Source organism: Zonotrichia leucophrys, chromosome 3, assembly GCF_028769735.1.
Source record: "Zonotrichia leucophrys gambelii isolate GWCS_2022_RI chromosome 3, RI_Zleu_2.0, whole genome shotgun sequence".
Classification (NCBI taxonomy): domain Eukaryota; kingdom Metazoa; phylum Chordata; class Aves; order Passeriformes; family Passerellidae; genus Zonotrichia; species Zonotrichia leucophrys.
Genome location: NC_088172.1, coordinates 99848277 through 99876106, shown reverse-complemented (window position 1 = coordinate 99876106; position 27830 = coordinate 99848277). Strand labels below are relative to the sequence as shown.

At 42.0% G+C, this 27830-nt stretch overlaps 1 protein-coding gene across 7 annotated transcripts in view; it reads right to left on the bottom strand.

Moving 5' to 3' along the window:
• The window catches only part of XDH (xanthine dehydrogenase), a 76849-nt gene extending 51286 nt beyond the window's left edge, over positions 1-25563 (bottom strand). Inside the window, exons 1-2 of one of the 7 annotated variants that reach the window (XM_064709527.1) lie at positions 25514-25563; positions 9965-10344 (exon numbers count right to left, since the gene is read on the bottom strand). In XM_064709527.1, the coding sequence (XP_064565597.1) occupies positions 9965-10048 (84 nt within the window). In that variant the 5' untranslated portion in view covers positions 10049-10344; positions 25514-25563. Of the gene's footprint in view, positions 1-6170; positions 6288-9964; positions 10345-25513 lie in introns of those variants that run through there. The other 6 variants (XM_064709529.1, XM_064709535.1, XM_064709534.1 and 3 more) reach the window with 6 other exon arrangements.
• Positions 25564-27830: the final 2267 nt, after the last annotated feature.

Genomic DNA, 27830 nt, shown 5'->3' with positions numbered 1-27830 from the left:
AGAGGAATGATTATAAATTAAGTGTCAAGACAGAGAGTGTGACCTGAGGACGTTTGTTCTTCTCTTTGGCATCTCCTATCAGCCACTGGTGAAGACAGGTTCCTAAAAAAGTGGGCCTTGTATCTCTGGATAGGGACAGTCTGTCTTCATTGCCAAAGTCTCCAAGAAGAGCTCAAAAAACAAAACCATTAGGGATCCTAATACAGACAGTAAACTTAATACCCTACAATAACAAAATACTCCAAAAACCCCCAATGAAACACAAGCCTCCCCAAAAAGTAGCTCTACATAAAGTTGCCATATGATTATGAAAGTAAGGTACTGCACAATTTTTCAAAGGCATTTCTCAGAAATTAAAAAAAATAAATTATGTTCATGCAGTTTTCTGTGAGGGGTAAATTCATGGTTACAGACATTTGAGAAATATCATCGTTACAAAGCAAATATAAATTTGATTTCCCCATTGAGGTTTGTGAGTGGGTACTAGCTCATTATTCATGAATCACTAATCATTCAGTGTTCAGCTTCTAATTGTACAAATATTGTCCAATTATCCAGATTTATTGCGTGAATTATGAGCTCTTCACCTGCTTTTGAAGATGGGTGGAGTTTAATTATAGCTCTTTTCTTGGTCCCACCACCTGTCTTCCTATGAGAGCAAGAAATGAGCAAGGTTAGCCAATGCAGCCTTCTGTTGAGGAGTCCTGGTTGTCACTATTCATCACAATAATTAGCAGAGCATGACTGATTTCAGTTCATTCCATGTTTCTCCCATTGCCTATTTCCAGTGGGCCAAACAAAGGATGTTTCAGATATCTGACCTGAAAAGCAACTTCTTTTCAAGCAGACCTGTTAATGTGAGTTCCTTGTCTCCAGCAGCACCAAACTTGACACTTATCAGTTGTTTTTTACCTGCTTCCAGGTACCATGTGAGGGAAACTTCCTGTACCTGTCCTGATAAACTAACTCAATAAAACTGTACATTCTTCATCTTTGTTTCCCATCACCTGTTGACATTTTAGGAGCATCTTTTGTATTTAAAGATTAGATCTCTGTCCCAGAAGGAGGCAGAGTTCCCCTTGTAGAGACTGCCTGTTGCCCCTGCCACAGGAGGAAGCATTTTCTCCAGTGGGTATTCCAAGGAAGAAAGGGCAGGGAAGCAGCTGCAAGAACCACATCAGGCTCTCCATTCTTCTGCAGAGCTGCTAAAGCACTGCCTTCTCTGGCATCTAACAATCCCATTATATTCCAAGATCCCTGCACAGGTAAGTAGGAGCTTCTGGGTCAGAAGAACTAAGTGAAAACTAGCTCCCATACCATATCCATGCATGGCTAACTTTCCACTGCTTTTATTCACAGGAAGGAGTCTCCACACAAAAGTCTACCTTGCTTGTCTTGTTGTGCCCCTGTGACGGTATGAATTAATTTTGTTTGGGAGATGGTAATGCCTAGTTTGCTCTTGTCTATACACTGGATGCAGTCTAGCATGTGGCTCCTTGTCAAAACTCTGATACCAGCTATATGAAGTAAATTTCTATTTCATATACTGTCCTGAACCTGGGCATCTGCACAAATTCTGCCTGCTCTGTGTATCTCACTGATAATTATTTATGCATTTCAAAACGCATTATTTGATGGGCAGTTCATCTGAAAACCAAGAAATCCTCCACAGCTGCTTCTGGTAACGAAGAACCAAAAAGGTTTTCCTGAATCAACCAAACATTGGACTGCTCTATCTAGGAGGGATTTGTATGCCAAAAGCTTGCAAGCATCCCACAACTATGTAAGTCTGCCTAAGAAAAGGCTGCCTAAACAGAGACCTGCACTTAATACCTTGCACTGTGATTTCCTTCTAGTTCCCTCATTTAGACTGCCTACCTAGACTGGACAAGCATGGCAAGGCAATCCCACAGAGACTTTGAGAAGAGTTTTGTTATTACCCAAGTGCAGGAAAGCAGATGGTATCACTGAAACAGGTCAGTTGTCTCCAACTGCAGCCATCATGGTCAGCTGGTATCCCCCAGACTCTCTTGATTTCTCTTCAAAACAAATTTATTCTAAATAATTTTCCACTAAGCAATAGTAACAGACCATAAACATCAAGCAGGAAACAAAAAGACAGTTCTGGCTCAAGAGCAGTTGCTATAAACCCAGCATGCATCATTTAAGGTGAAAATTAGAAAAGCCATACCCATTATAGCAGTAACACTGAGGAATGTCCTTCCAGGAGAAGCAATGCATGAAAAAGAAGATGAACTGCTTAAAAACTGAAAATTGAAGAGCATACAAAGTGGATAATACCTTAAGCACATATTGCAGAAGTTGAAACTTAAATTACTTCAAGTCCTGTGTTTCTCCTCCAATCCTACCTAGTGTCCACCAGATAGATTTTCTCAAGTCATGTTCCTGATATCCCACAGTCTCAACTTGAAGTAAAAGAGCCTTCTTAGAGTCAAATTTAGTTTATTAAGAGCAGACAGCAAAGCAAACTGTTTGTAAAAAGCCTGTAATGATGTACATCTAAAATGTGTCTTTGAATCCCTGGCTACTCAGAAGATCTATTTTTAATTGCCTGGCTTATTTTCAAACAGAAGTACCTCAGTCAGACTTGTTGTTTTCAGCAATATGCCCAAGTATGAACATTTAAGGTCACTAAATAGAAGTCCTATACCATCATTCCTGAAGCTTTCTAATTCATGAAGAACAAGTTACTTCCACTTTTCAAGAATTCTATGGGACAACAGTTAAAAGAGATATTAATACATTACTGCCATTGTGCTTTTTCAAATGCTTGCATGATGAATGTGCAGATCTCAAATATTTCTGATCCTTTGCCATGATTGCCCTTTATGCCACCTGATGACAGATACCACAAAGTCTTCATCTACCTTCTGAATTGGAATGCCTTCCTTTTCTAATAAAAAAGTCTTCCCCCACTATCATTTTATATCCAATATTATTATATATGAGAACAAAAGGTAGAGCTGATAGTTTTCATGGGTTGGCAGGAGGCTACTTTGCATCATTCAAGTAGTCACTTTGAGGTTTTGATATTTACTGACAAAATAATTACAGGCTGTTGCAATAAAATAGCCAGCATGACTAATGAAGACACCTCACCACAGTGCAGATATACCTGTGCTTTTCAGAGAATGCTGATGATGTATCTTGATGTAAACATGATTAATAGCCTTGTTAAACTAAGATGACAAGATGGGCTTTAACCAAACAGCTTAGAAAAATACTTGAGAAAAACTATGAAAGTGTAAGATAGGATATGCAGAAATGCTCAAATTTTCTTTTCCCAGGCCAAGTGAAGTTGTGACCCAAGGGTTAACAAGGTTGGGGCTGCAGAAACTGATAATGGACTGCTAGTTGTTTCCTCCTATGTTATCTCTATTGATAGCAATACAGGAATGTCCAATCACACCTGCCTGGCTTCTGCTGAATAAACCTGTGATTTCCTTGCAATGGTTTTTCAGTGATCCTTCCAGGAGATAAATCAGCTCTGGAAGAGCAACTCAAGTTAAGTGGTTAAAGGAGCCAACACTATTCACTTTGTTAAAGACAGCACAAAACCAAAGGTTTTACTCCCTTGAACAAAGTATAAGCTATTCCATATAAACAAAAACACAGTGGAGGGGAAATGACAACTCCAGATCCATCTCCCCTTGAAGACCATAATGGTTCCAATCCTAATTGGATTACACACGTAAAAGCATTTCTGTCCCAGACAAGCTGCACAGTGGTCCTAAAATATAATTTGGTTTATCACCACAATAGAATACTTGAGATACAAGGGAGATAATTTAATTTCTGTGTCATAAAGCTTGTGATCTACAACAAAAGCTTCAGAGAAAAAAAAGGGGGGGCTAAAATAGCCCAGAGGAAAGACCTATTTCTATTCTTACAATTTTTATGGTGGTAATTACTGCAGCAGATAATAGCTTTTAGAAGGGACTAGTGTAGAGCCTGTAACACTCATCTTGCATATTCTATGTCTGACAATGTTGAGCACAAAGATGCAAACAGTAGCCAGCACTGAGAGCTGAAATATCACCAGTAAAACTGACAGGATTCCAGCATCAACACCAAATACCCACATCCTGAGGAATTTCAATGGTCATCTGAAATAGCCTTTTTTCTCCATCATCACATCATCCCATATCACAGCTGTGCACAGCAGAAAAGTCAGATCCTTATTTTAGTGAATTGATCTGCTGCTCTGGTCAATACTAGGAACAAATATTTGCTGACTTGTTCTGATTTCATCTCCTTAGTTCAGAAAGTTATTGCTGTCAGCCACATTTACAGTGATGGTGAACAAAGAGGAGGAGCAAGGCCCCAGTCTGTTATTCCCTGCTCTGCCACTTCCCTTTCAGACACAGGAGCTGCAGAAGAGGGGAAGAACCACAACAAGCAGAAGACCCAGGAGTGGCAGCCAGTGAGAGATGTGATGATTATCACGTTAGAAACAGCAAAATGTGATGGTTGACAGGCTTTCACTAGACACTGCTCCAGAACTTGTATTTGATTCTTCAAAGGCTGGTGCTATTTCTTATACTTGCCTTTTCCTTTACAAAATTAAGACCTTAACCAAGCTGGTCTTCAAACCTCCCCTTTGATCCATTTACTGGAGTCACTACCTTGTACATTTTTTTAAGTGTACAAAGCCATCCATAAGAAAGACTCTTAGAAAACTACCCTATTATATACATAACACTCTCAATTCTGTGTGGATAAAAAAAGCTATTTTCACCTTAGAAAAGAAATTACTTCATTACAAAAGCTGGACAACCTGCCCAAACAGCAGGACAAACATTGATGACACCAGGTGTGAAATGTTCAAGAGTACTCAGTGCTGAGTTCTTTACTCACTACACTCAGTAAGAGAGAAATTAAATAAAGATGAAATGGTTTCTGAATATTTCCACCTAGTGAGAAACTATCCACTGTTTTCACTGAGACTAGAATCTGGACCCAGAACCAGTACCCTGTTGACTGAAACATAACATGTACATATCTCCACTTTGTTTACAGTTCTCAGGACTGATGCCCCAGAAAAAAAAATGATGCAAATCCAAAGTAAGATCAATTAAGCAAAAGTAAACATATTAGGCTGTTTTTCCACACTGACCTGAGAGGCACAAAAAACAAGATAAGTTTGAAGAATAACAAAAGTACTACTAATTTTCCTGGAAGAGTGTTTTGTTTCGTTTTCTGGAAGAAGAAACAACTATAAAGTAGCTTATTCCATAATGCATAATCCAGTGAATTTCCAGGGGCAGGAGAATTTCGAGAGTTCAAAGCATATCCTCTTATCACAACTCCAATATGTCTGTAATTTCCTATTTGGTTAAACAGTTCTAGTGAGTACAGACCCTCAAGTAATGCTTCAGTCTTCTAAATGGAATGGTTCATTAAAAACCAATTTACAATAAAACAACTCATAAAAAATACACACAGATAAAAGTGAGAACCCACCAGTTTTGGGGAACTGTTGATGACATCTTTGTTTTTTATATTTTCTCATGCTTTGAGTTTTTCAGGTCTCCTGACCAGTTTTATGGCAGCATTCCTTGTAAAACAATCATCCCCAATCCCTTCCCTACGTTGACATCAGAGGAAGTTTGGATGCAGAGAGGTGACACAGTGTTCAGGATAAATGAAAGGGAAAAACAATTTTAGAGCTTTCACGGTCAGGGCCTGCTTATTTGTGAAAAGCCTGACTCAGCAGTGACTCAACAGCAAGCAGGCCCCCATTGGGCGAGGAGAGGGAGAGGATCCCAGGGCTGGCCAGCTGGAGAGGTCAGCAGCAGGACTGGGGGGAGGTCAAGGGCCTGGCAGGGCCCTGCTGCCAGGGAGGGCAGGCAGGGGTGGACAATGGGCCACCAAGCAGGGACTTCTCCTGCTCACCCTGCTCTGGTCACTGCACAGCCCTCAGCAGGACACCAGCACTGGGACAGGGATCACCACCCTGGGACTAGGGATTACCAGCCCTGCTCCAGGCTAAGACTTGGGGCAGACCATTTTAAATGCAGTGAACCTTCTCAAAAGCAGTCTTGAAAAGAAGAGAGGACCTGCAAAAAGCCCAGACATCCAATGCTTGTATAAAGGATGACAGTGAGCGAGTATCAACACTATGGAGCCTCAGTGACCCCTGTCCATACCTCAGTCTAGTGGCTGCTCTTCCCAGCTTGATATGGACTCAGCTGTCCAGCCTGAGGGCACCTGCTCTTCTGAGAAGGGTCATGAGAGAGACATGCAGGTAACATAATCCACAAAAGCTGAAACAACAAGGGCTAGAGAGAAAAATGGCTAGGGAAGACCAGAGACACTTTAAAAGGGAAAATTGACCCAAAAAAATTAACTCTCAGAATAAAAAGTGAGCAAAGAAAAATTATTTGATGGGACAAACACAACAGACTCTTTGGAGAGAAGAAAAAGATCACTAAATTATTTCAGCTGTCAAGTAAAAAGTCTTCTGGCCCTGCCCAGACTGACAAGGCAGAGTAGGATGGTTTCCTGTGCAATACAACTTCTCCTGCACCACACAGGACACTTCAAAAGCTGCCCTGACGTGCTATAAATAATTAACTTAATCCACATTGTGCAAGCTACAGAGCAAAAGATTACAAAATCCATTTGTGCAATTGAGATATGTTACATTGGGACACTCAGAAAACACCTCAGCAAGCTGATGGGCCTCTTCTACTTTTTATACATGAAATGGAAAACAGACATAACAAAGTAAATTTTATTAAAAATTTAGAACTCCTACACTGGAAAAAAAGAAAAACATTTTGTAAATTAGTCATAGACATTCTGCCACACAGCATTACTAATATTGGACTTCAACAACAATTACAACACAAGAGTTGCTTACTCTACTCCATTGTAAAAACTATAAACGATACAAAATCTGACAATCTAGATAAACTAGAATAAAATGACTGATACAATTTTTTTTACTTTCAATTTATGTTCTGGTACGAAGATAACAGTTTTCCTGTAAGCTTCCTATTTAAAAAAATTCTTCACAAATTATTTCAGCAAATTCTTCCTGATGCATTGATAATGCAAACTCCTACAAGTGCTCCCCACAAGAAAGTTTCCAAACAATTATGACTAATTACAACTGCAAAAACATAGAATTGGTTAGGTTGGAAAAGACCTCTAAGATCATCAAGTCCAGCTGTTGACCCAGCACTGCCAAGTTCCCCACTAAACCACAGCTCTGAGTGCCATGTCCACAGAGGTTTTAAACACCTCCAGGGATGGTGACACAACCACCTCCCTGGGTAACCTGTTCCAGGGCTTGACAACCCTCCCCACGAAAGAAGTTTGTCCAGTCTAAACCTTCTTGGTGCAATTTGAGGCCATTTCCTCTCATCCTGTGTTAGGAAAAGAGGCTGAACCCTGCCTGGCTACAGCCTCTTCTTCAGTAGAGAGCAGTAAGGTTTCCCCTGAGCCTACTTTTCTCCAGGTCACGCATCCCCAGCTGCTCCTCATCAGACTTGTGCTCCACACCCCTCCCCAGCTCCACTGTCCTTCTCTGGAGTCTCTCCAGCACCTCAGTGTGTTGCAAACAGAGACAGGCTCAGAACTGAACACAGGACTTGAGGTGTGGCCTCACCAGTGCCAAGTACAGGGGAACAATCCCTGCCCTGCTCCTGCTGGCCACACTCTTCCAGACACAGGTCAGGATGCCATTGGTTTTCCTGGCCACCTGAGCAAGCTGCCAGCTCACATTCGGCACTATCCATCCGCATTCCCAGATCCTCTTTCACCAGGCAGCTTTCCGGCCACTCGGTCCCCAGCCTGTAGTAATGCCTGGGGTTGTTGTGACCCAACTGCAGGACTGGCACTTCACCTCATTGAATCTCTACAGCTGGCCTCAGCCCAGCAATCCAACTTGCCCAGATCCCTTTGTAGAGACTTCCTATCCCACAGCAGATCAACAGTCCTACCCAGCTTGGTGTCAGCTGCAAACTGGCTGAGGGTGCACTCAATCCCCTCTTCCAGATCATTGGTAAAGGTATGAAACAAGTGGGGAACACCACTTGTGACTGGGCACCAGCTGCATTTAACTCCTTTCACCACCACTCTCTGAGCCCAGCCATCCTGACAGGTTTTTACCCATCCACAGCCTTTCTCTCATCTCCTAAGAAGAGTGAGGCAACTCAGACTATGTCTGCTATTGAATCATTTGAATATCATCATATAATTGAGAGTATTCATTTCCCTGCCTGGAGAAAGCAAGCTCTTGTCACTCTTGCTTGGTGAGACTTTATAATCCTCTTCAGTGATTCCCAACGAAAAATTCAAGAACCAAATTTACCACTTCTCTTTTTTTAGCCTTTCCATGTTAAGCATGTATGAAGATCACTGCACACACTAGAGCTATAAAACTCTTTATCTGTTTATCCCCCACCTCACACAGTATTTTAAATGAGCACCTTTAAGGTACAGAAGTGAGAGTTAGAATGATGATCTGGTTGCAAAGTTATGGCAATGCATTGGAACTCGCTTTCCTCAAGGAAAAGGGGAACTCACTCCAAATGACACCTTCTTTAACAGGACAAACCCCATACTTGGAAAAGCACAGGCAGACAACATTCTCTGAAAAGATGACAATGCTCTGATGAAGAGGTACCAAGTGACTTTTGAAGTCAAAAGAGGTCTAGAGCTCTTATTCCACTGAGATGTCAGAGGATACTTATTTGCTGCCATATTCTGCATTTTAAGCCTTCTCTTAGGCAGCATGGCATTCAGCCTGGGCCAAGCAGTTCCACAAGAGGCAAACTGATTACACAGCAGTCTTGGAGGTGGTGCCACACTGAGTTGAATGCACCCAAGTTCAACAGGAGACCTTCTGTATAAACATGTCCACAGACTAAGCCAAGCAGAGTTACAGTGTTCACACAGACATTTCATCTATGATTATGACCAGGTACTTTGAGTTTCCCATTTAGAACCACAGAACTTCAGGAGCAAGAAAGGAAAGCTGGGATAGATGAATTTTGATATTTCATTTTTTAATTCCTTCAGCTCTGAGTCTATCTCCTCCATGTCTTAAGACCACAACTGCCTTCAGTTAAGCTTTTACGCACAATCCACTTTGATTCATACACAACTGTGACTTTAAAAGTTCCTTTGAAGCATGTAAACTGAATAATAATAAATAGGTTCTGGCAGTGACTCCCCTGAAGGAATTTCTTGAATAGATCTGACAACAATCTCTATGCCAAAATCTTGTGTATCTCCACTGAAAACTCAAATTGATTCAGGACTCATGCCACACGTTTCAGACTCTTCAGCCCATGTCTGAGTGCAGAAGCAATGCTAGACTGCAGAATCACACTCCACAGTGGATCACTGCCACCTCAGCTTCTGACCATGCTGCCAACAGAAGGGTGAATACCTCTCTGATACAGGTTGTTTGTCTGGAAAGGTGATGACATATGCTTCCTTACATTTGTCCCCTATTCAGTTGCCTTCTTCTGCTCTGCAGGTTAATGACTCAAGGCTGGCTTACTGCTCCCTTCATGCAGTCTTCCTGACATTGCTTCAATGTCTTTCCCTCATTTAATTCCCTTCTCCTGGGCTGTGCTTCCCAAGGACCGTGTTAAACACATCAATGTCTTTTATTTGACTTTTTCAAACTTGTGTTCAATAAGGTGCTGTGGTTGGTTTTTTTGCTGGTGCATCTCACCATTCACATTTTATCAAGAAAAATTTCCTTTCCCTTTTGATTTCTGCTGGGCATTCTTAAGACAGTGTAACAGCAGCCAAAACCTGACCAGATACCCTAAAAACATGGTACAAGCACATGTATTCAGGCCTGTTGTCAACACACAAAAAGCATGCACTGTTGGAAAAAAAAGTCTGATTGCAGAAGTAGGTCTTTGATCAGCATGTTTAAGCAGCAAGAATTTAGACACCCGAGTAACCAGATACTTACATTTAATATCTTATTCAGACATCTGATTCTGCTGTTTCCCCACCTGCTCCAATGACACTGAGCTCTCCTCAGGAAATGTTTCATGACTGCATTCACTGGAATTAACTTCCATTCTTTTATTGTCAGCTGGTTCCTGTTCCATGAAGGAAATCAAACATTTTTTGAAATCACAAGTGTTCCTAAAACACACAGGATTTCGGGAGATTCTGTGCACTTTTCTCCCCTCAGCCGGTAACTTTAGTTTTCTCATTTCAAGTACAAGCAGCTTCTTCCATTTGGTGCAAACTGAACCTGTACCACGCTCTCTATTCAGCACTTCTCCATTGCCTGTACTCTGACTAGTCCATTGTTTTCCTCTTGTGGTTCTTCATCTTCAGTATCTGGAAAAGAAATTTAAGCCCTCCCTCGTATTTGTGCTTTTAATCCCAGTTAAAATCTTTCTATTGCCAGTACTTTTTCCCCCTAACAAAACAAATTACAGCCCCCAGTCAGCTTTTCTGACTTCACTAAGCATTCCTTCCCTAGGCCTCTATGCTCAGCTTAAAGGATTTACCTGGCCAACTCCAACCTTAATATCTGAGCCCTGTAGTATTTCCTAAGCAGCTTTGGAACCCTGGAGACTGGCCAAGAACATGATCATCAGTATGGAGAATCCACAGTGTGTCCATCGGGCAGAGTGTTACCCCAGGCCTCAATTAGGCTTGTTCCACTGAATCAAAGCCTGGATTCATTGCCCTTCTTGACTTCCTTCACAGTGAAGGCAGCAGACCTCCACCCTTGGCCATGCACTCTCCTCTGCACCTCCTATTTCTGACCTCAGTCAAGAGGAGACCTGGCTGCAGAAAAGAGCATCTGCCTAGTGGGAGAGTCAGTGGCTCCTTGGTGAGGATGAGGGGATTCTCCTTTATTGCAGCTGTGTTCCTGCATTTCAGGATCAAGCCAGCTGCCTTCCTCCAGCCTGAGTGTCCTGCAGGTGACACTTTTGTAATTCAGTCACCACCTACAGGAGCTGTAGCAATTGGCATGCTTCTCTTTGTGTGACATCCTTTAACAAAAAGTACCAGAACTACATTCCCAACAAGTCAGGACAAAAAATCAAGATGGAAAACTCCAGAGACACAGACAGAAGCAGAAATAGCAGTGGAGACAGAGTGCCTTGTTTCCCCCTGGGGAGGTAGAAAACAGAGAGGTTCCTGCTGTCCTCTCTTACCTGAGGAAGAGAGATGGTCTCTGCCAAACAATGGTTAACTTTGGTTTCTTTGCCACCCTATATCCTCTTAGTAGTCTAAAGAAAATAAATCTAGAGTCCAAAATAATTTACTGTTTTTCTATTTGTTAGAGCAAGCAGCATGATGACAACAAGCTTTTCAGGCCTAAAACAACAGCAGACCCTAAATGAGCTTCTTGCTTTATATACAGACTTAATTTTGTGAATGCTATGCCTGAGGTCACTGCTCTGCTAGACGGACAACCCTGAAATGAAGCATCCATACCTGTTTTCCCCATCTCTCTAACTTTTCCAATATGCACACAATTAGAGATGAGAAATTCAGAGCTAGCTGTAATTTCTCTGGCCCCAGAATTTCTTCTAATAAAGCACACCTTTACCAGATAGAGCTTCCCCTTCTGTCCCACACCACAAAATGCTTCAGTTAAAGCACTGCAGTGGGAACCCAGAGGGCACAAGGGATCTCTTCTTCATAGCATGCTTGCCTTTCAGTGTGTCTCTAGCTGGCCAGAAGTCTTTCTGCCACACCTGCATCCCTTCTCCTCCATGTTGTTGAGGAGAGAGGCAGCACCTCCAGCCCTCCTCAACCACCACGGCAAGGAATATGTGTGAGGTTTGTGGATTGCCAGCACAGCCCAAGTCCAGCATGATGGGGAGACAGTCTCAGTGAACCGTGCTGGCTACCTGGCTGTTGGAAAGCAGGGGGCTGGAATGTCACCTCAGCATCCACTGGAAAAGAGTGAAAGATGCCACAAACTTAACTGGAGATACAAGGAGAGTTTGTGTGGAAACCCAGAACACTGGGAATATTTCTGTGTCTGCTCTGGGGGGCCCTGACCCTCAGGGGAGTACTGACTTAGACCCTCACTCATGGAGAAAGTTTCCTAGACTTCAAAGTAGACTAGAATCCACAAAAATGTGAAAGATTATAGAGAGTAGTGTAGGTGTATCACTTGGGTGTGGAATTTAGGTTTTGGGATTTGTAGTATGTTGTGGATGGAAGCAAGATGGAGGGCACAGGGTGTTGTCCTGGGTTTCTTCTTCATGCTTCTTCATGGGTTTGGGTGGCATTTTGTAATTGTACAGAAAAGTCCACATTGCAGCTCTTTGGGATTAGTTATTGGGTTAAAAGGGAAATAATCTAGGTGTCAGTTCTTAATTGGAAAGTTTCATTGTAAAACACCTTGTAACAAGAGATTGGCCATTTTGTGCCTTGCTAATGAAAAGCTGCCGAACTCATGGTTGTGAGACTGTTTTACTGATAAGAAATAAACATCTGAGTACGAACATGAACTACCATCTCCAGTGCCTTCGACACAGACCCAGAGAAACCAATACATTTGGAAACAGCACGTTCCTCTTTCAAACTAAATTATGCAATCCCACAATGACGAAACCTACCTGGGAAACAGACATGGCAGAGGAACTGTAAAGTCAATGTAGGATTCTACACGTCACAGACCAATCCTTCAAAGCGGATACCAGAAATAAAGCAAATAAGATTTCTGCTTTGACTCACTCATATAATGGGATGCCTCAATTGACTCAATGGTACACTGTCAAATATGTCATTCTGGAAAGTTTGTACAAGTACTCATGATTTCCCAGGAACTGTTTAGAAATTTGCAAACCAAAGGAGACATCCCATTCACAGCATAATACTTTTGTATCCTCCTAGTGTGGATCTGAAATTAATAGGATACGAACAGTAAACTGAAAGCCACCTTACTGGAACCCAATTTACCTACCAGGTACAGGCCAAAAGTTTTACCTTACAGATAGGAGAGTGCATACAAGAATATTGACATTTTCCCAAAGAAAACATTGCAAAGAAAAATTCTTTGTCAAAGAGAATTGCAGAATTACCAAGAACAAAAAGGCTTCTGTGCATTTATTCCTACTGTTACACCCTACATTGTAGCTGACACGCATAAGCAAACTAAACTACAGCAGAGATTTCAAAGCTACACCTGTACACAGCTGTTAGAACAGGATCATCATTGAGGAACCATCAGAGCTCTTCCAAGGGTGGATTTGATCAACTGAACTGTTTCCTGAAAAAAAATTCTAAAAGTCCAGCCACAGAAACCCTTTTCTTCAAGCCACCAATTGCTGCTTTCAGTTGGGTCTTTGAAGGGTATACATCCCCAAGAGAATTTTGAAGTTGGCCTTATGTATCCCATGCGTAGCAGATAGGGCCTGGCGTTCGGAAGATCTCGTGATGTTACGGGAAGACAGGGCCCCTGCCCCCTTAGATAAGAAAATTAACATAGGAATGTAGCCCCCTAAACCGGATTCCGGTAACTTTCCACTTGCCCAGGTAACTTTCCATCCCTACTAACCATAGATGGTAAAGACAGACCCCCACCTGATGTAGAAGCCCCTTAGACTATAAAACCCCACGAGAAGAGAGAATAAAGGCCTTTGATCCTCCACCATATTGGTGTCCGCGTGTTTCTTAGGCCCGAGCGACCCCGGGGAAGGGGGTCGCCGTGCTGTTTCCTGAAACCAGGCCGCCTGCCTTGTATCAGAAGGCAACACCCATGTCTTTCTGATTAGGCTTCCAAGGTCAATTATTAAAGTTATAATTCAAATCAGGAATTTAATTTTTTTTAATTCATTGTGCATATTAATGATTTGAGAAGAGCCTGTAGGAAATACCAGAACTCCTTTAAGTCTACTTTACCCAAAGTTAAAGGTTGATTTGATTGGATCTATGCTTTACAAACATTAGCAAACACATTAATTCATTTTTGCACATCACTAGTGCTGGGCCACATATTTTTGTGTGTAGTAATTTCATGTTTCTATGTTACAAAGAGCTGAAATAATCTGTGAACATTAAGAAGCATTAGCACAACACCCTGAAACATAGCTACATGGAGTTTTACACAGAGAAGCAGCTGAGACACTAAAAGACATGCTTAGATAATATAGTGAATCAGAAGTAGCACAGGAAAAAAGAGAAATCCACAAACCCATTCCTACAATGTCTTGGCCAAGTCCCTTTTAGGTGACTAAACCATCCAACTAATTCTATTGCTTCAAAATATTTCTTGCAAATAATTTGCTGGAATTTATATGATAGCGCTTTATACCCAGTAATGATGGGTTTGATCTTGATTTTCATTTACTCTGGATTCTTAAAAAAATTCCAGAAAATTACCAGAAATTATCAAAAAATCAACACTTCTGAGCAAAGTTAAGAATGTTCCCACCTGCTTTTGGGGCATGGTGGGCAAGGAAGAAGAATTTTCCACCAGACTCTCTCAGTTGATCCAGCAAGAGACCACAGGAGAAATCTCTGATTATATCTAGAGCTTTTCACTCTCCTTTTGCCAGCAAATCCCTCCTCTTTCTCAATAACTACCTTGTCTAGGTTTTACCCAAGATCACCTAGTATTTTTTGTTATGGCTCTACCTTCCCACATCTCAGTAAATCCACTTGCTCCGGCACTTTTGGAGCAAAACACACCTTTAGAGCCCTCCTCAGAGGAGCACCTGGAATGCACAAATTCAGGGAAAAATGAGTCCCAGTCTCATCATATCCCACACATGCTTGAGACACAATGAACACCCTCCCAAAATAAACACTGCTATCCAGGAAGAATTGTCCTCCACACAAACCCAGCCCATATATCAGTTCATGTGCTTACACTCCTTTTGAAGGTTTAATTTGGGGCTGTTAAAAGTCCATGCAATCAAAAACTGCAAAAGCTTGGTTTCCTTTACCAAGGGGTGAGCAGTTATGCAGATTGCTCCAGGGACTACCCATTGCACAGGGTTTGTAGGGTATTATTTGTCATTTTATCTTGCCAGATTATTTGCATAATAGTGGTGCTGATTAAATTTCTCATACAGTTTGATGGGCCAGAGCTAACTTGCCTCTGGTTCAAAGGCAAAACATAGAATGAAGTGAAAACTAAAGCATTTGTAAAAATTAGCATCTTGTATTTAATTTAGCTGCTTATATTTCACTTTACATGTTGGTATTTTACCAATTTGTCTAAGATAACTAAAGCCCTTACCTAAAGTTAAACCTGCTCTACTGCAGTTAATTTTTACCTTTCATTTTTTCCCGTCTTTGGCAAATCTGCCCCTTGAAGTTTCTTTCAAACAGAGAACATGTCCAACCCAAGGTGATCTTCATTGGTTTACATCAATTAAGAATCTGATTTGCTGCTGCTGGAAAGTGATGTGTGCCTACTCTTACTACTCCTTCTAGATTTATACCAGTGATGGACTTCTCCCATTTATTCTGTTTAATGCTGATAAAAGTCAGCAAGATGATGCAACTAGCAAGATATTTGCTAACATTTTGAATTGAATTTTAAGACTCAGAGGTTCTACATAAAGCTTTGTGGTTCTAGGTTGGACAAATAAAACCTTCATCTTTGTGGTTCAGCTCAAAATTTTTTCTCTCCCTGGTGATAACAAGTTTGACACCCTTAAGTTTGCTTATCCTGGTAATGATGTAATCAATAACACACTTGTGTTTATTCTGGACTGAGTACCATGAGAATTTGTGCCTGAAGTGCAGCCTACAGATGACACTTAATTCCTTAGTTATAATGAAGACAATTACTAGTGGCATCAAGCCGGTAACAATCATTTTACAGGTAATGGTGTCAATTCTATATCCAGCTCAGACAATTAATTATCCTACAAAGGTATGTTTACTCACTTGGTGAGACCACAGTGAACAGAAGCAATTTAAACTAGTTTTTTCACCACTTCCACTAATAATGCCATGAGACATGCATTATCATGAGATCTTTTTAGGTTATAAATCCATCATTTGCAATAAATAATCAATGCTACACTTTTATAAGTCACTTGGAATCACTCATTACTACCTGACCAGCTCCCTCTTGTTCTTTACCACAAAAGCAGCCACAAAAAATGACTCCCATGGCCTACAGCTGATTGGCACATCAAATCCCAACTCTGTGAGGAAGGCATTTTTACAGCTGTGTGCATGCTCTCCCTTCACAATCACAGAGCAGCAGACACAGTCTGATTTAAGTAACCTGTTGTCTTGAGAGGAGTATGTGAAGAATCACCAAGAGCTTGATCCAGCCTTTGTCACCACAGGCCCCCATCCAGGTAATAATCATCATTGACTCCATGATTGCAGAAGGCTGAACAATTGCTTTATTCTACTATACCATACTACACTATTAAGAAGCTCTTAACCCTTACAGACAGTCCCATACAGCTGTGACTTAATCATTCAGTCAACCCAAACACCATCCACTGTCCAATTAAGGAATCACCTTTTGGTAAACAAATCTCCATAACACATCCCACATGTGCACAACAGCAGGGGCAAGCAAGAGGAGATCATTTTTTTCTCCAATCTTCTCACAGCCTTCCCCAGGAAAATGCCTGGAAGAGTCTGTGCCTCTTCTCTGTGGCCAGAGAGCTGCCTCTTCCCCACTTTGGGGTAATGTACAGAGCCCATGTACTTTGAACATTCCCCACAGATTTCACTGTTCCCACGACTGGCTTAGGGATTACTCATGACAGGCACAGCAATGTCACTAATCCTCTTCACAAGTGGCAGAAATAATAAATGCTGAAATTAGAGCTTTTTAAAAGCCAAGACTTTGTTCAAATGCAGTGAGAGCCTACAAAGCACGTTCTGATGAAAGAGCAGTGTCACAGTTGCCTTACCTTAAGCCTTCAGGGCACAGCTTGCTAGGAAAAGCATTATCACCTAGTTTAGTATTCCTTACAACACTTTAGACATGTCTGGGGACATATGCATATGCTCCCATTTTTTAGAAAGCATTATATGTGTTTCTCACATCAATGATAAAGGAAAGGGATAAAGCACACAATGCCCTTCCAAAGAAAGTGAAACTCATGTTGAATATCTTCCTGCTTCACATAGTCTTGGATTTTCTCATGATGGAAGTGTATTCCACCATGCAGAATTTTTCAAACTTTCTAATAATACCTTTGTGCAAGTTCAAGTGTCACATCTACACTTTCCTGGACACACTAATCTATTTTTGAGACAAGCACTCCCTGAGAAATTGGTTCTCATATACATCTAAAGTGAGCATCTGTCATCCAATGGAAGCAGTGAGAAGTAGCAAGAGCAGATATTTACCCTGGCTGAATTCTCTCTTGGGCCATTTAATCTCCTGTCTCAAAAAAACCAATTTGACTACCTTTCAAAAGCTGTTTATACACCTTTTTTTTTTTCTAATCTTTGCTTCCCATTTCATTAACTTTGCAACACCAAAACTTGTGCAAGCACGTTGTTATCGTTGCCACATGGCAGATCTCCTTCAATAAGGTGCTGAGCTCCTGCAGCCATTCTGGGAATGCCAGGGAAGCACATCCCTGCAGTCTGTCACCCATCTGTGCTGGTGATGCAGGTTGTGCTCTCTGCAAAGGCACCTACTTGTGGTACCCTGGGATTTCCTTCCCAAACATGAGTTCTCCTAAATTCCAACTTACTTGTCCCAGGAAATTCAGCTAACCCCAAGACAAGGACATCTCTCTGATGCCCATCTATGGGGTGCAGTCAACATCTGGCTCATATTATTCACTGCAGAGGCAGTGCTAATGCTTTGTAGCCAGTGGAAATCAGCAGAGGACATCCATGATAAACTTTTCTGACAAAAACTGCTTTGTGCTGTAGTACAAGAGGCCTGGTTTCCACCACACATGTTGCTGCATCAGTAGAGCCAAGGAATAATGTGCCCAGTTCAGGACTACACCAGAAAAACAAGATTGTATCTTAGAGTTATTCTACACTAATCACACCTCCATCAGATTCTCTTGTTAGATATCCTAAAGAATGCATATGTAGAATGTACAGACTACTACCCACTCACCCTAAAAGGTTTGCTCTCCAACTTGAGGCAGCACTTTTGCCCCTTATAACTAAGATCTAAGGAATGTCCCATAGTTCTTGGATACTCTTTGTTTCAGGCATCTCTTCCCTCTTCAGTTTAAGAAGCTCAGGCAAGTCAGACCACAGAATTGCTAACAAAGTTGTGAGCTTAAGGCCTTCTGGAAGGGAGGGAACCTGTGGTTTTGTTTGTTCTGTTTTTTAATTAAATCAGCCAAGAAAGATCACTCTTCCTATTTCCCAACATTACTTCAGCCCACTCACTACTCTTCCAGGCAGGTAAGTGCAGCTGCATCTCTAACTGCAAAATCTGATCAGATAATATGTAAAAAAAAAGCCTGCAGTGAAGGCACAGGCATTCATGACATGCAGCTCCTCAGACATGCCAGCATTTTTTTAGAAGACGATTAGCAATAGCAGCCAGACACTTTGACCTAGCAGGATGTAGAACCAGAATTAAACTGAGCAGATTGCCCAAAGACTTTCTAATTAACTTCCTCCAGGACTAGTCTATCAGTATGTAGTCTATCAGGATGTAGTTTGAAGCAATTATGTGTAAGATTTTATAACTTCACAGTTGCATTTCCTGAACACTTCACACTCAATATGGAACCTTGGGGATGAGTTTGCACTGTGTTACTTGCCCCAGCCTACCATAAAGGCAGATCCTATAACTGCATTTCTGTAGGCAGATGGAGTATGACGTCAATATTGAAGTCATTAACTCATATTTGAATGAGCTTTGCAGAGTAGCCACAGAAGTTATAGCTGGGCAATATGTCAGGCAGTTTTCCTCAGGTGAACTTGGCAGGCAAAGGTTAAAAAGTTCATCTGCTACTACAAAGGAGCACAGCTCTCAGGGCTGCTCTGTACTCACTGAGCAACCTGCTGCATTACAGTGCTGCTAATTGCCCCAGACACTGTTCTATTCCCACAGAAATAAAGAAAAACTTCACTAATGATCTTCGGAGGCTGCAGGCTGGAGCTCTCACTTTTCCTGGAAGCTTTGTGATTCAGACAATACAACTGCAGCTCCTCTCATTCTCAAAGGGAAATTAATGGACTTTCTTTTCTAGCTCCTAAAGGAGACTCCTAGATGCTAACTGCCCTTTGACAGCAGTGGAAAGCATGTGCTGAATAAGAGAGAAAGTTACATCATAGGCAGCTTAATTCAATGAAACCAGGAGTGCCTTTCGAAGGCAATGTTAACCATTAGCAAATTTCTCCTACTTCAGTATCTATGTGGTCTGGTTTTTTTCCAATTTCCTGTACTCACCAGGCTGCCAGAATTGCCCAACAGGCAGGAGGGGACCAGCAGTTCTGACCAACGCCAGGGCTGCCAAACTTCTGGCAGTGTTCAGACAGGTACTCCAAGCATCCAGGGGCATTTAAAGCCACAGAGGAAGAGGCTTTGCTCCTGCTTCCAGAGGGTCAAGGCAGCCCAGGACTGTTTGCTGAGGCCAAGCCAGAGGAGCTACAGAGCACATCAGACTCCACTCATTTGTCTTAATATCCCTTTGTGTATGTAGACTCAAGCATTTGAGCCTCATTTATGGTAAGGTCACACCAAGCAGGTGCCAGCATGACAAAGAGTCCCCATGACCTGCACCCTGAGCACAGGGAGGGGATGTGCCACCCCAAACTGCTGTGCCCCATCCCTCTGAAAGGGCAGGACATGAAGCACCTGCCTCTTTACACACAGGGCTGTTCCATGCAGGGGAGCACACAGATCCCTCCAACAGGGCCAGGTCCTCAACCCTAGCAGGAGTTGTCACAGCACATGCTGCAGTTGAGACAGCTACAATACACAGAATATTGCCATAAAAGTTCAGAAAGCTTCAGCCCATACAGAGTAACACCATACCACTTCAGAAGACTTCAAGCATTTGCCCTTCCTGTTCTTCAGCCCAGCCTTTTGTACCCCTCATTGTTCATGCACTGCACCTGTGTGCCCTCTGTTCCCTTTGGTGATTGATCCGTGCCCCTGGGCACTCCATGGCTCATTGCTTTTAATGTTGTTCACCTGCTTCTCACAGCTGTAGCCAATTAGGGATGGGGCTGGGCCACAGCCCCACTCCCAATGACCACAAACTGTGTTCCTCCAGGAGCCCAACCTGGCAAGATTCCCATGGGCACACCTCATCCCTGCAGCAGGGAGGAAGCAGCTGGGAACCACTGGGCTGGCTCTCCAAGCAAGCACTGCCTCCAGCAGCCCCTCTGGAGCCCTGCTCCCAGGACATTGCAGAGGCCTGCAGAGCTCCAGGTGACACACACCTTGACTGCAGGGCTGTCACCACCACCCTGCTCCCAACAGGGCAAGCACTCAGGACCTGTGGTGGCCACAGCATTCTGCTAGTAAAGGAGCTTTAGGGGCTGCCAGGCTGCTCAGATCACCAGCAGAGTCATCCCAGCTCTTCCCACCAAAACTTGGAGATACCAGAACAGCTACAAGTGAAGCCACCAGCCAGCCCTCTTCTCTTTCCTCTGTATTTATTAACTATTCAGTTTATTAACGCAGCCTATCTGTGGCAAGGCCCTCAGTACCACTGAAGAGAAAAAGCCTTAATTAGCCTCCTCTCTCCCTGTCACTCCCTACTATTTTTTAATTTTGAATAGGAATGCTTTGCCTCAGCTCTGATTCCAGCACTTTGCCAGTCAGGAGCACACTACAGCATTCACTTGTCTGCTGTTCCTGTCACTGCTCCACAGCCCCACATCAAAGGAGCAGCAAAAATGTCTCTGATCCTTTCTCCCTTTCTCCTGGGGTCAGAGGAAATAAATGTTTACGCCAAGACTTGTGAAGACAGTCATGACATATGTTGGGAGGCAGGGAAGGGGCAGACATTAAACCTGAACTGCCCCATAACCCCCCCAAGAGGCACTGAATCCTGATGGGAGTCTCAGCCAAAGAAAAAGCTTTTCCTATGGCAGAAATTTATAATTCCTCTGTTTTCTCACATGAGGGGGTCACACAGCTATGCCTTGCATTTAAACCCACATGCTTCCAGGGAATTATTTACTCTTTCAAACCTGACAGCTCAGTTAATTGGGAAGCACTGGTCTGACCCTACGAGCTGGGTAGACACTGCACTCCTGCCATAAACTGGGTGAGCAGCTTTAGGCAAAGCACAGCAATTCAAAGAGCCACAGAGGTTATTTAACCTTCCCGGCAGGAAGGAGGGAACCTGTGTAAACTGTCATTAGGATGGTGCATCATTCCAATGCATTATTCATATCACATCACTATGTTCCAATAAATTCATCATAAGCTACTCCATTCTCTAAGTGTATAGACCCAGCCCTAAATGCTTGAAACTTAAGTAGGCAAGACAGAAAAAGAGTGTGAAAATCAGGAATAAGGAATTAAATTATTTTCCCAAGGTCACTCAAGAGGCCTGTGGTGAGCTGAAGAACAAAACCTGAGTCTGCATCTAATGGTTAAACACAGTGGCCTCATTCCCTCATCTCCAGCCAGTACATCTGACATGCTTTTGTCTCCTTCCCTCTTCCTCTTCAGTGTTCCTTCTTTTTCTGAGTTTAATTCCTGGTCCACACCACATCTGGCAGATACTTCCCACACATCACAGCCCTAGGATGTACTATGTTATTATAGTTGCCCATTTCAATAAGGGTTTGTGTCTCTGTCTTCCCTGTTTTGCCTTGTCATGTTCTCCACCTGGTGTTTTTGAGTAGTTTTTACAGGCTGCAACCTTGCTCAAACCCAGAGCATGACTTACTGGGATTTGGATGAAGTAACAACAACAGAGCTGCATCATAGATGTGATCTCATCTGCCACCACACAAAAAAGTCTGCTCAAAAAGCCTGTAAAGTAAATGATGTCAGAGTTTTCTGGACCTACTGCTTGTGAAACTCTAAGAGTTCCTTTACTAGGCAGTAATAGCAGAATGAGCTGTATGATAGGGAAGAAAAATTACTGTGTCCTGTCCAGCCTTGGGGTAACCTTTAAATAGTCTTTATGACAGCACAGTTTTTATGAATTGCTGTACTCCACTGCTAAAATGTTACTAAGAAGTTAACCAATCTGTGTACTTGATTGTGCCCAATTTAATACCTTTTATTTTCTTCAGTGTAGCTATCACAAAGCTCCTGCATAAAAAAAAAAAAAACCTTTTCATTGGATGGGCCCTTCTGAGTGAGAGGGCAGTTTCTACACACCCAACTCATGAAAATTGCAGAGGAACTCTCAGATCCAGGGATTTTCTCTGATCCCTGAGTGAGCTGAGGACACCAGCCCACAAGGCACCCACACAGCCTCTCTGAGGACAGAAGGTGTTTGTTAACACTGTGCCCTCAGTAACCTATTTTATAGCTTGTCCCATACTCTGCAACAAGGAAATGTTTTGCTGGTAGGCAGCCACCTCGAGGTTCAAATCAGGTTAATGTAAACTGCAAACAAATGTGTTCATAATGTAAAAAAAAAAAAAAAAAAAAAAAAAAAAACAAATATTTACAAAAAATGGTAAGGTATTTGCATCACTCAAAACACATTTTCCTCAACATATCTGAACTACTTTGACTCTTTTCCTTATCCATACACAGAATATTAGTTAATATGTGAGGGGCCTTGACAGATTAAATTCCCTTCCATCTCTTATCTCTCTTTCTCAACAAGACTTAATCTATTTCTTACTGATACCAGAGATAGCCCTGGTTATTTCTAACTAACCAAGGAAGGGAGACAACATATATTTTTAATAAATAACAGTTAAAATCAGGACTCTCTCCAAGAATGTTCATTTGGGTTCAAAGCCTCTTTGTTTCTAAACTATGCATTTGATATTAAATTGTCCATAAAGCACCTACATTACTGGCATATAAAGCAAAGTGAAGTAATTAGGTTTATAACACATTCTTTCTCAATACTTGTCAGAAAAATAACTGACCCTTTTTTAGCATCTATATGTGAAAGACTCAATACTATCAACAGAGTCATAAATCCTCATTATTTTAGGCAAATATTTCAGGCTCAAATTTCCTCTGCTCATGCTTCTGCAAATCTACAACAGTTTAATATGTCACATTGGCAGCTTCTCCTAAAAGAAGATAAAAGATGTGACTCTGCTTATCATGAGGTGACAGAAAAGAATTCTGCATATATCTAGATCCATTAATTATCTTGATCTGTTAAAATACTGTGGGTTTTTTTCCCCTGGGATGCCTTTTAATTTTTCAACATATAACAAGCTGTGTCATGAATTGTCCAATTGAATTCAGAGAACTCATGCAGCCCTGGGATTACATTTTTTTTTAAATTTCAGTTATGCTGCATTTAAAAACATGGTAACTTTTAGGACTATTTTCAGTATTATTTGTGTCCCTTATATCTTCCCCAATATGTGTGTGCAAAGGACAGGTAAATAATTAGAATGACAGATGTCACCAAGCTGATTCCAGAGACTTGTGCTGTCCCAAGATGCAAAGTGCTGGCACAATCAAGCAACATGTAATGTGACAAAAAGGAGGATTAAAATTACATCAGGCTCAGATAAAGAAACTGCATGTACACCACTCAACCTCACAACAATTTGCAGTTCCTGTCAGGTTCCATGAGTGAAAACATGGCAACACATGCCACAGGTTCTCTGTAGTGAGAGACACCCCAATAAGGGACAAACATCTCTGGCTGCTGCAGGAACTGGGACACTCATTCCTCAGTGTATTTTCCTTAAGCTTCATAATAATATCACCACCTAATACAGACTACTTATAAATAATGCAATCTACAGACCTTCCTATTTGGCAATTCTAAGTAACAGGAAAAGATTTCCTTAGGTTAGGTGGCAAGGATTTTACACATTTACTTCACTAGGGTAATGAATTCATGCTCTGAGAGACTTTTTAAAATAGACAACGTTAACAAAACTCCTTATTTTTAAACCTGTGCAGAGCAGCTATCTCAGTTGCTTGTGCATTTGTCCCAACCAAACCTGCTGGGATGCAAATACCCATACTAGGTAAAAAATCATTAGCCTTGGTACCCCAATATTTTGAAATGTTCAATCAAAACTATCTATCCACTCCTAAAATAAGTCTAAGTATTGGCTTTGATGTTAAAAAATGACAGGGTTGGTAGCTGTTGTCTTCAGGGGGGTGGGGGACAGCGGACTAACTAGAGGAAATTAAAGAAGCGTTTTCCATGAAGAGGTGAGTCTAAATTTGACCTGGACATGGTGGTTTCCAGAAAATCTGCCCATGTTTGCACAAAATATAAAGCCTTTGAAAGACAGCAATCTGTTTATCTTCAGTGCAGGTGTTTAATGGCTTCATCTAATGGCTGGAATTTCCTCCTCACTGTGCATTCACACAATTCCTCTGCCTGCTGAGGTTGTGCCACCCTACAGAGCAACTGCTCATGTCTAAATCTCACAGATCCTTGGTGTCATTGTCCTCTATGTTTACACACCACTGTCACAAACTCACAGCCCAGGCCTCCACATGGCAGGAGTAGGTTTTCTGTGTTTCCCATGTGCCACCTCACTATTTGCAGCATCTCCAGGCTGAGTGGTGCAAGGGCAAGGGAAAGCAAAGTGGCAGTTTGTCCCTCCAGCTGATAGTATGGAGAAGGAATGTATTGTATTCTACAGCAGGACCTGAATTGAGAATGTGGGAAATCAAGTCTGGGATGTAAAGTGGGGAAAAGAGCCCGGGCAACACAGTCTGGGATGGAGGTGGCAAAGACTCTTTGAGATTCATGGAGAATAATGGGAATTGGAGAGGTAGCAAAGGACAAAGGGTAGGAAGGTAGGTAGGTTAAAGAGAAAGAGAGAGAGGAACTTAGTGATATTATAGATATCATGTCTGGGAACCACAGACATAGAAGGTAATAAACAGTAAAACTCATGGATAAATCTACATCAGCAAGAACACTCCCCTCCAAAGCCTGGGATGGCAAACAACACCTCATGGCTTCCCCACTGTCAGGAACTACCAAAAAAACCTACTTGAAATGAGCCCTGATCTGCCAAAGCCATTAGAGCCTCTTGTGGTGGGGACTCACTCTCTCTATTCAGCCTGACTGTGGCTTCAGACAGCAAATTTTAAAACAAGCCATAAATATGAAAGGAGCATTTTTCATATGGCAGAATCAATCACCCCAAAGCATTCCAAAACTTACAGAAGAGCTCAACCAAAGCAGCCTGAAACAAACAAAGGCTCGCTCTATTTCAGCTGTCTTGAGCTAGTGAGAGCAAAAGGCTAATGGTGTGCAGAGGTACAGTATTTGTAGGCAGCCCCAATAAGGGGAGAGAATGATGCATATGACTCCATCTTATCAGAAGGCTAATTATTACTTTATTATACTATATTATGTAGTATATATATTACATATATTATATACATTATATATATTCTTTACTATATTATGTTATCTTATATATCAAGACTTCTATTGTCACTATGGTGCAACGATTCCATATTGTCAGAGTTTCATACCTCCTTGAGGTTTCCTGTAGGCAGCTCCTCTAAGCACTGACTGTTCCCAGTCCTTGCAGGAGCCATCTGACTCCAGATCCCACCAATCCACTCTTTTATCCCACTTGTTCTTATTGGCTACAGGTGTGGCTTGTTAAGATCAGGCCTGCTCCTAATCTTTAGTAATTGGTCCAGCTGCAACTCGTTGGGGGATAAGATTACATTCTATACCACCTTCATTTACCCATAGTGTGTCCCCCTACAATATTACACTATATTACATTGCATCTAAACTGAATCTGCCAAGCACCCAACTGCACTCCCCTGCTCAGCATCTCATGACTGTCAGTGACAGTCCCAACACATACACCTGGATTCAATTGGTCAGCAAATCAAAACACTCACACCAGAATCCAATTATCAATTCCTTTCAGGTAAACAATCTTCCACAATGCATTCCTCTTGTGAACACAGGAGCAGTAAATATGTTTTTTCTTTCCCTGAGGTTCAGAGAATGTGAAACCCAGAAATATTCTTGGGAAGAATTGTGTCTTGCTTTTCTCTGTAAAGAGAAATGTGGCGACACACAGGTGTGAAAACAAACTGCTTACACTGAAGATATTCTTACCACTCACTCAGGAGTCACAGCAAGTCACAATGGTGTTTTTGCAGCCTCCAACTGTTAAAACATAGGAGCATTTACCTGGGTCAGCCTCTGGTATCCAAACCTTGCTGTGCTTTAGCTGTTGCACAACCAACCAGCTCTGTAGGACTGTGTGGCTCACATACATTTATTTACACAGAGCAACTCTGCTGCTCGTCGCAGTGGGAAGTTTTAAGAAAGGACAAACACAGGATTACCACTCAGAAATTATTGGCTTCTTTCTCTGTGCTCAGAGCCTGAGGCCACCCACACAGCCATAGCTGGGGTGAGCTAGGGTTGCAGGCAGGCAGACTTTGCTTTCCAACCCCACACTTGTGGCATTAACATTTTCTGAAAAATCCCTTCGCCCAGGATTTTTCTCCTGGGAAGCTGAGAAGCTTCAGAGAAAAGGAAAACAATTCTTATCTCATTTGCTTCTCCTCTGTTTCGCTCCTTTGGAATGTGTTTGGAGATTGTTTACCCAGAGGTGATTGTTTCATTGGATTCTGCTGTGAGTTGTTTTAACTCTCTGGCCAATTGGGGCCAAACTGTGTCGAGACTCTGGAAAGAGTCATGAGTTTTCATTATTATCTTTTTAGCCTTCAGTAAATAACTTTTCTGTATTCTTTAGTATAGTATAGTATTCCTTAATATAATATAGTATCATAAAATAATAAATTAGCCTTCTGAGAACATGGAGTCAGATGCATCATTCCTGCTTTTGTCGGGCATCCCTGCAAATACAATACTCACTCAGTTTCTCGAACTCTGGTAGCTCTGCTGGATATAGAGGTGAAACTGGTGCAGATTTTCCCCAGATGGCACCGTGGGCATCCCTCAAGATGAACTGACAGCAAGAGAAGCCCCCACATACTTTGATCCTTTCCTCTAGCAATGACTAGATAACAAACCTATAACTGGACATCCTGGCCAAAGATGTACTGGAAGAGGTTTAGGACAGTCCCATGAGGGTCAGTGGGTTCCCCCAAACCTGCTCCTGCAGAAGAGGATGCACTGCCATGGGCTGTGTCTCATTTGCTTCCTAGTCATTGGGGGCCAAAGGGACAGCTTTGACATCGCAGATCAGTAACAAGCAAAGTGAATGTTCTCCTCAACCCCACAAGATGGCAGGAGATGCTCAAAAATCCCCCCTTGGTCTGCTGGAAGGGCTTTTCTGACTTTTGTAGTTGTCTAACAACTTCTGTGAGAAGTTAAACGAAAACTTATTTTTTAATAAGACTGGGGAAGCTTGACAAACTTGTATCAGTGAGTGTTTATGGATCTCTTAAGAGCAGTGAGATGTACTTGGCAGTACTGACAGACCCATGTGGGGAAGTGTTTCACGTGGGAATAATCTCCAGAATTTGCTTTCTTGTAATGAGTAAATAAGAAAGAGAGAGAGAGGGGGAATGAGCAAACTAAAAGTGGACAGAGGAAAATGCAACTGGCTTAAATAAAGTTTTTATTTTTAATATCAGAGCTTGCAGACACTCTGCTTCCAGCATTCCTTACATTACTCACAGGATGAAGACATGAGAAAGCCATGAAAACTCAGACAGTTTGTCAAGAAAGGTCAATTTTTATTCCCTTCAGTTTACTGCTGACTTCTCCTGGTTAAGCACTTTTTTCCCCCCAAGGACTAAATAAAAGCAAGTTCCTGCACCAGATTATATTCCGCTCTTAGGATAATAATTA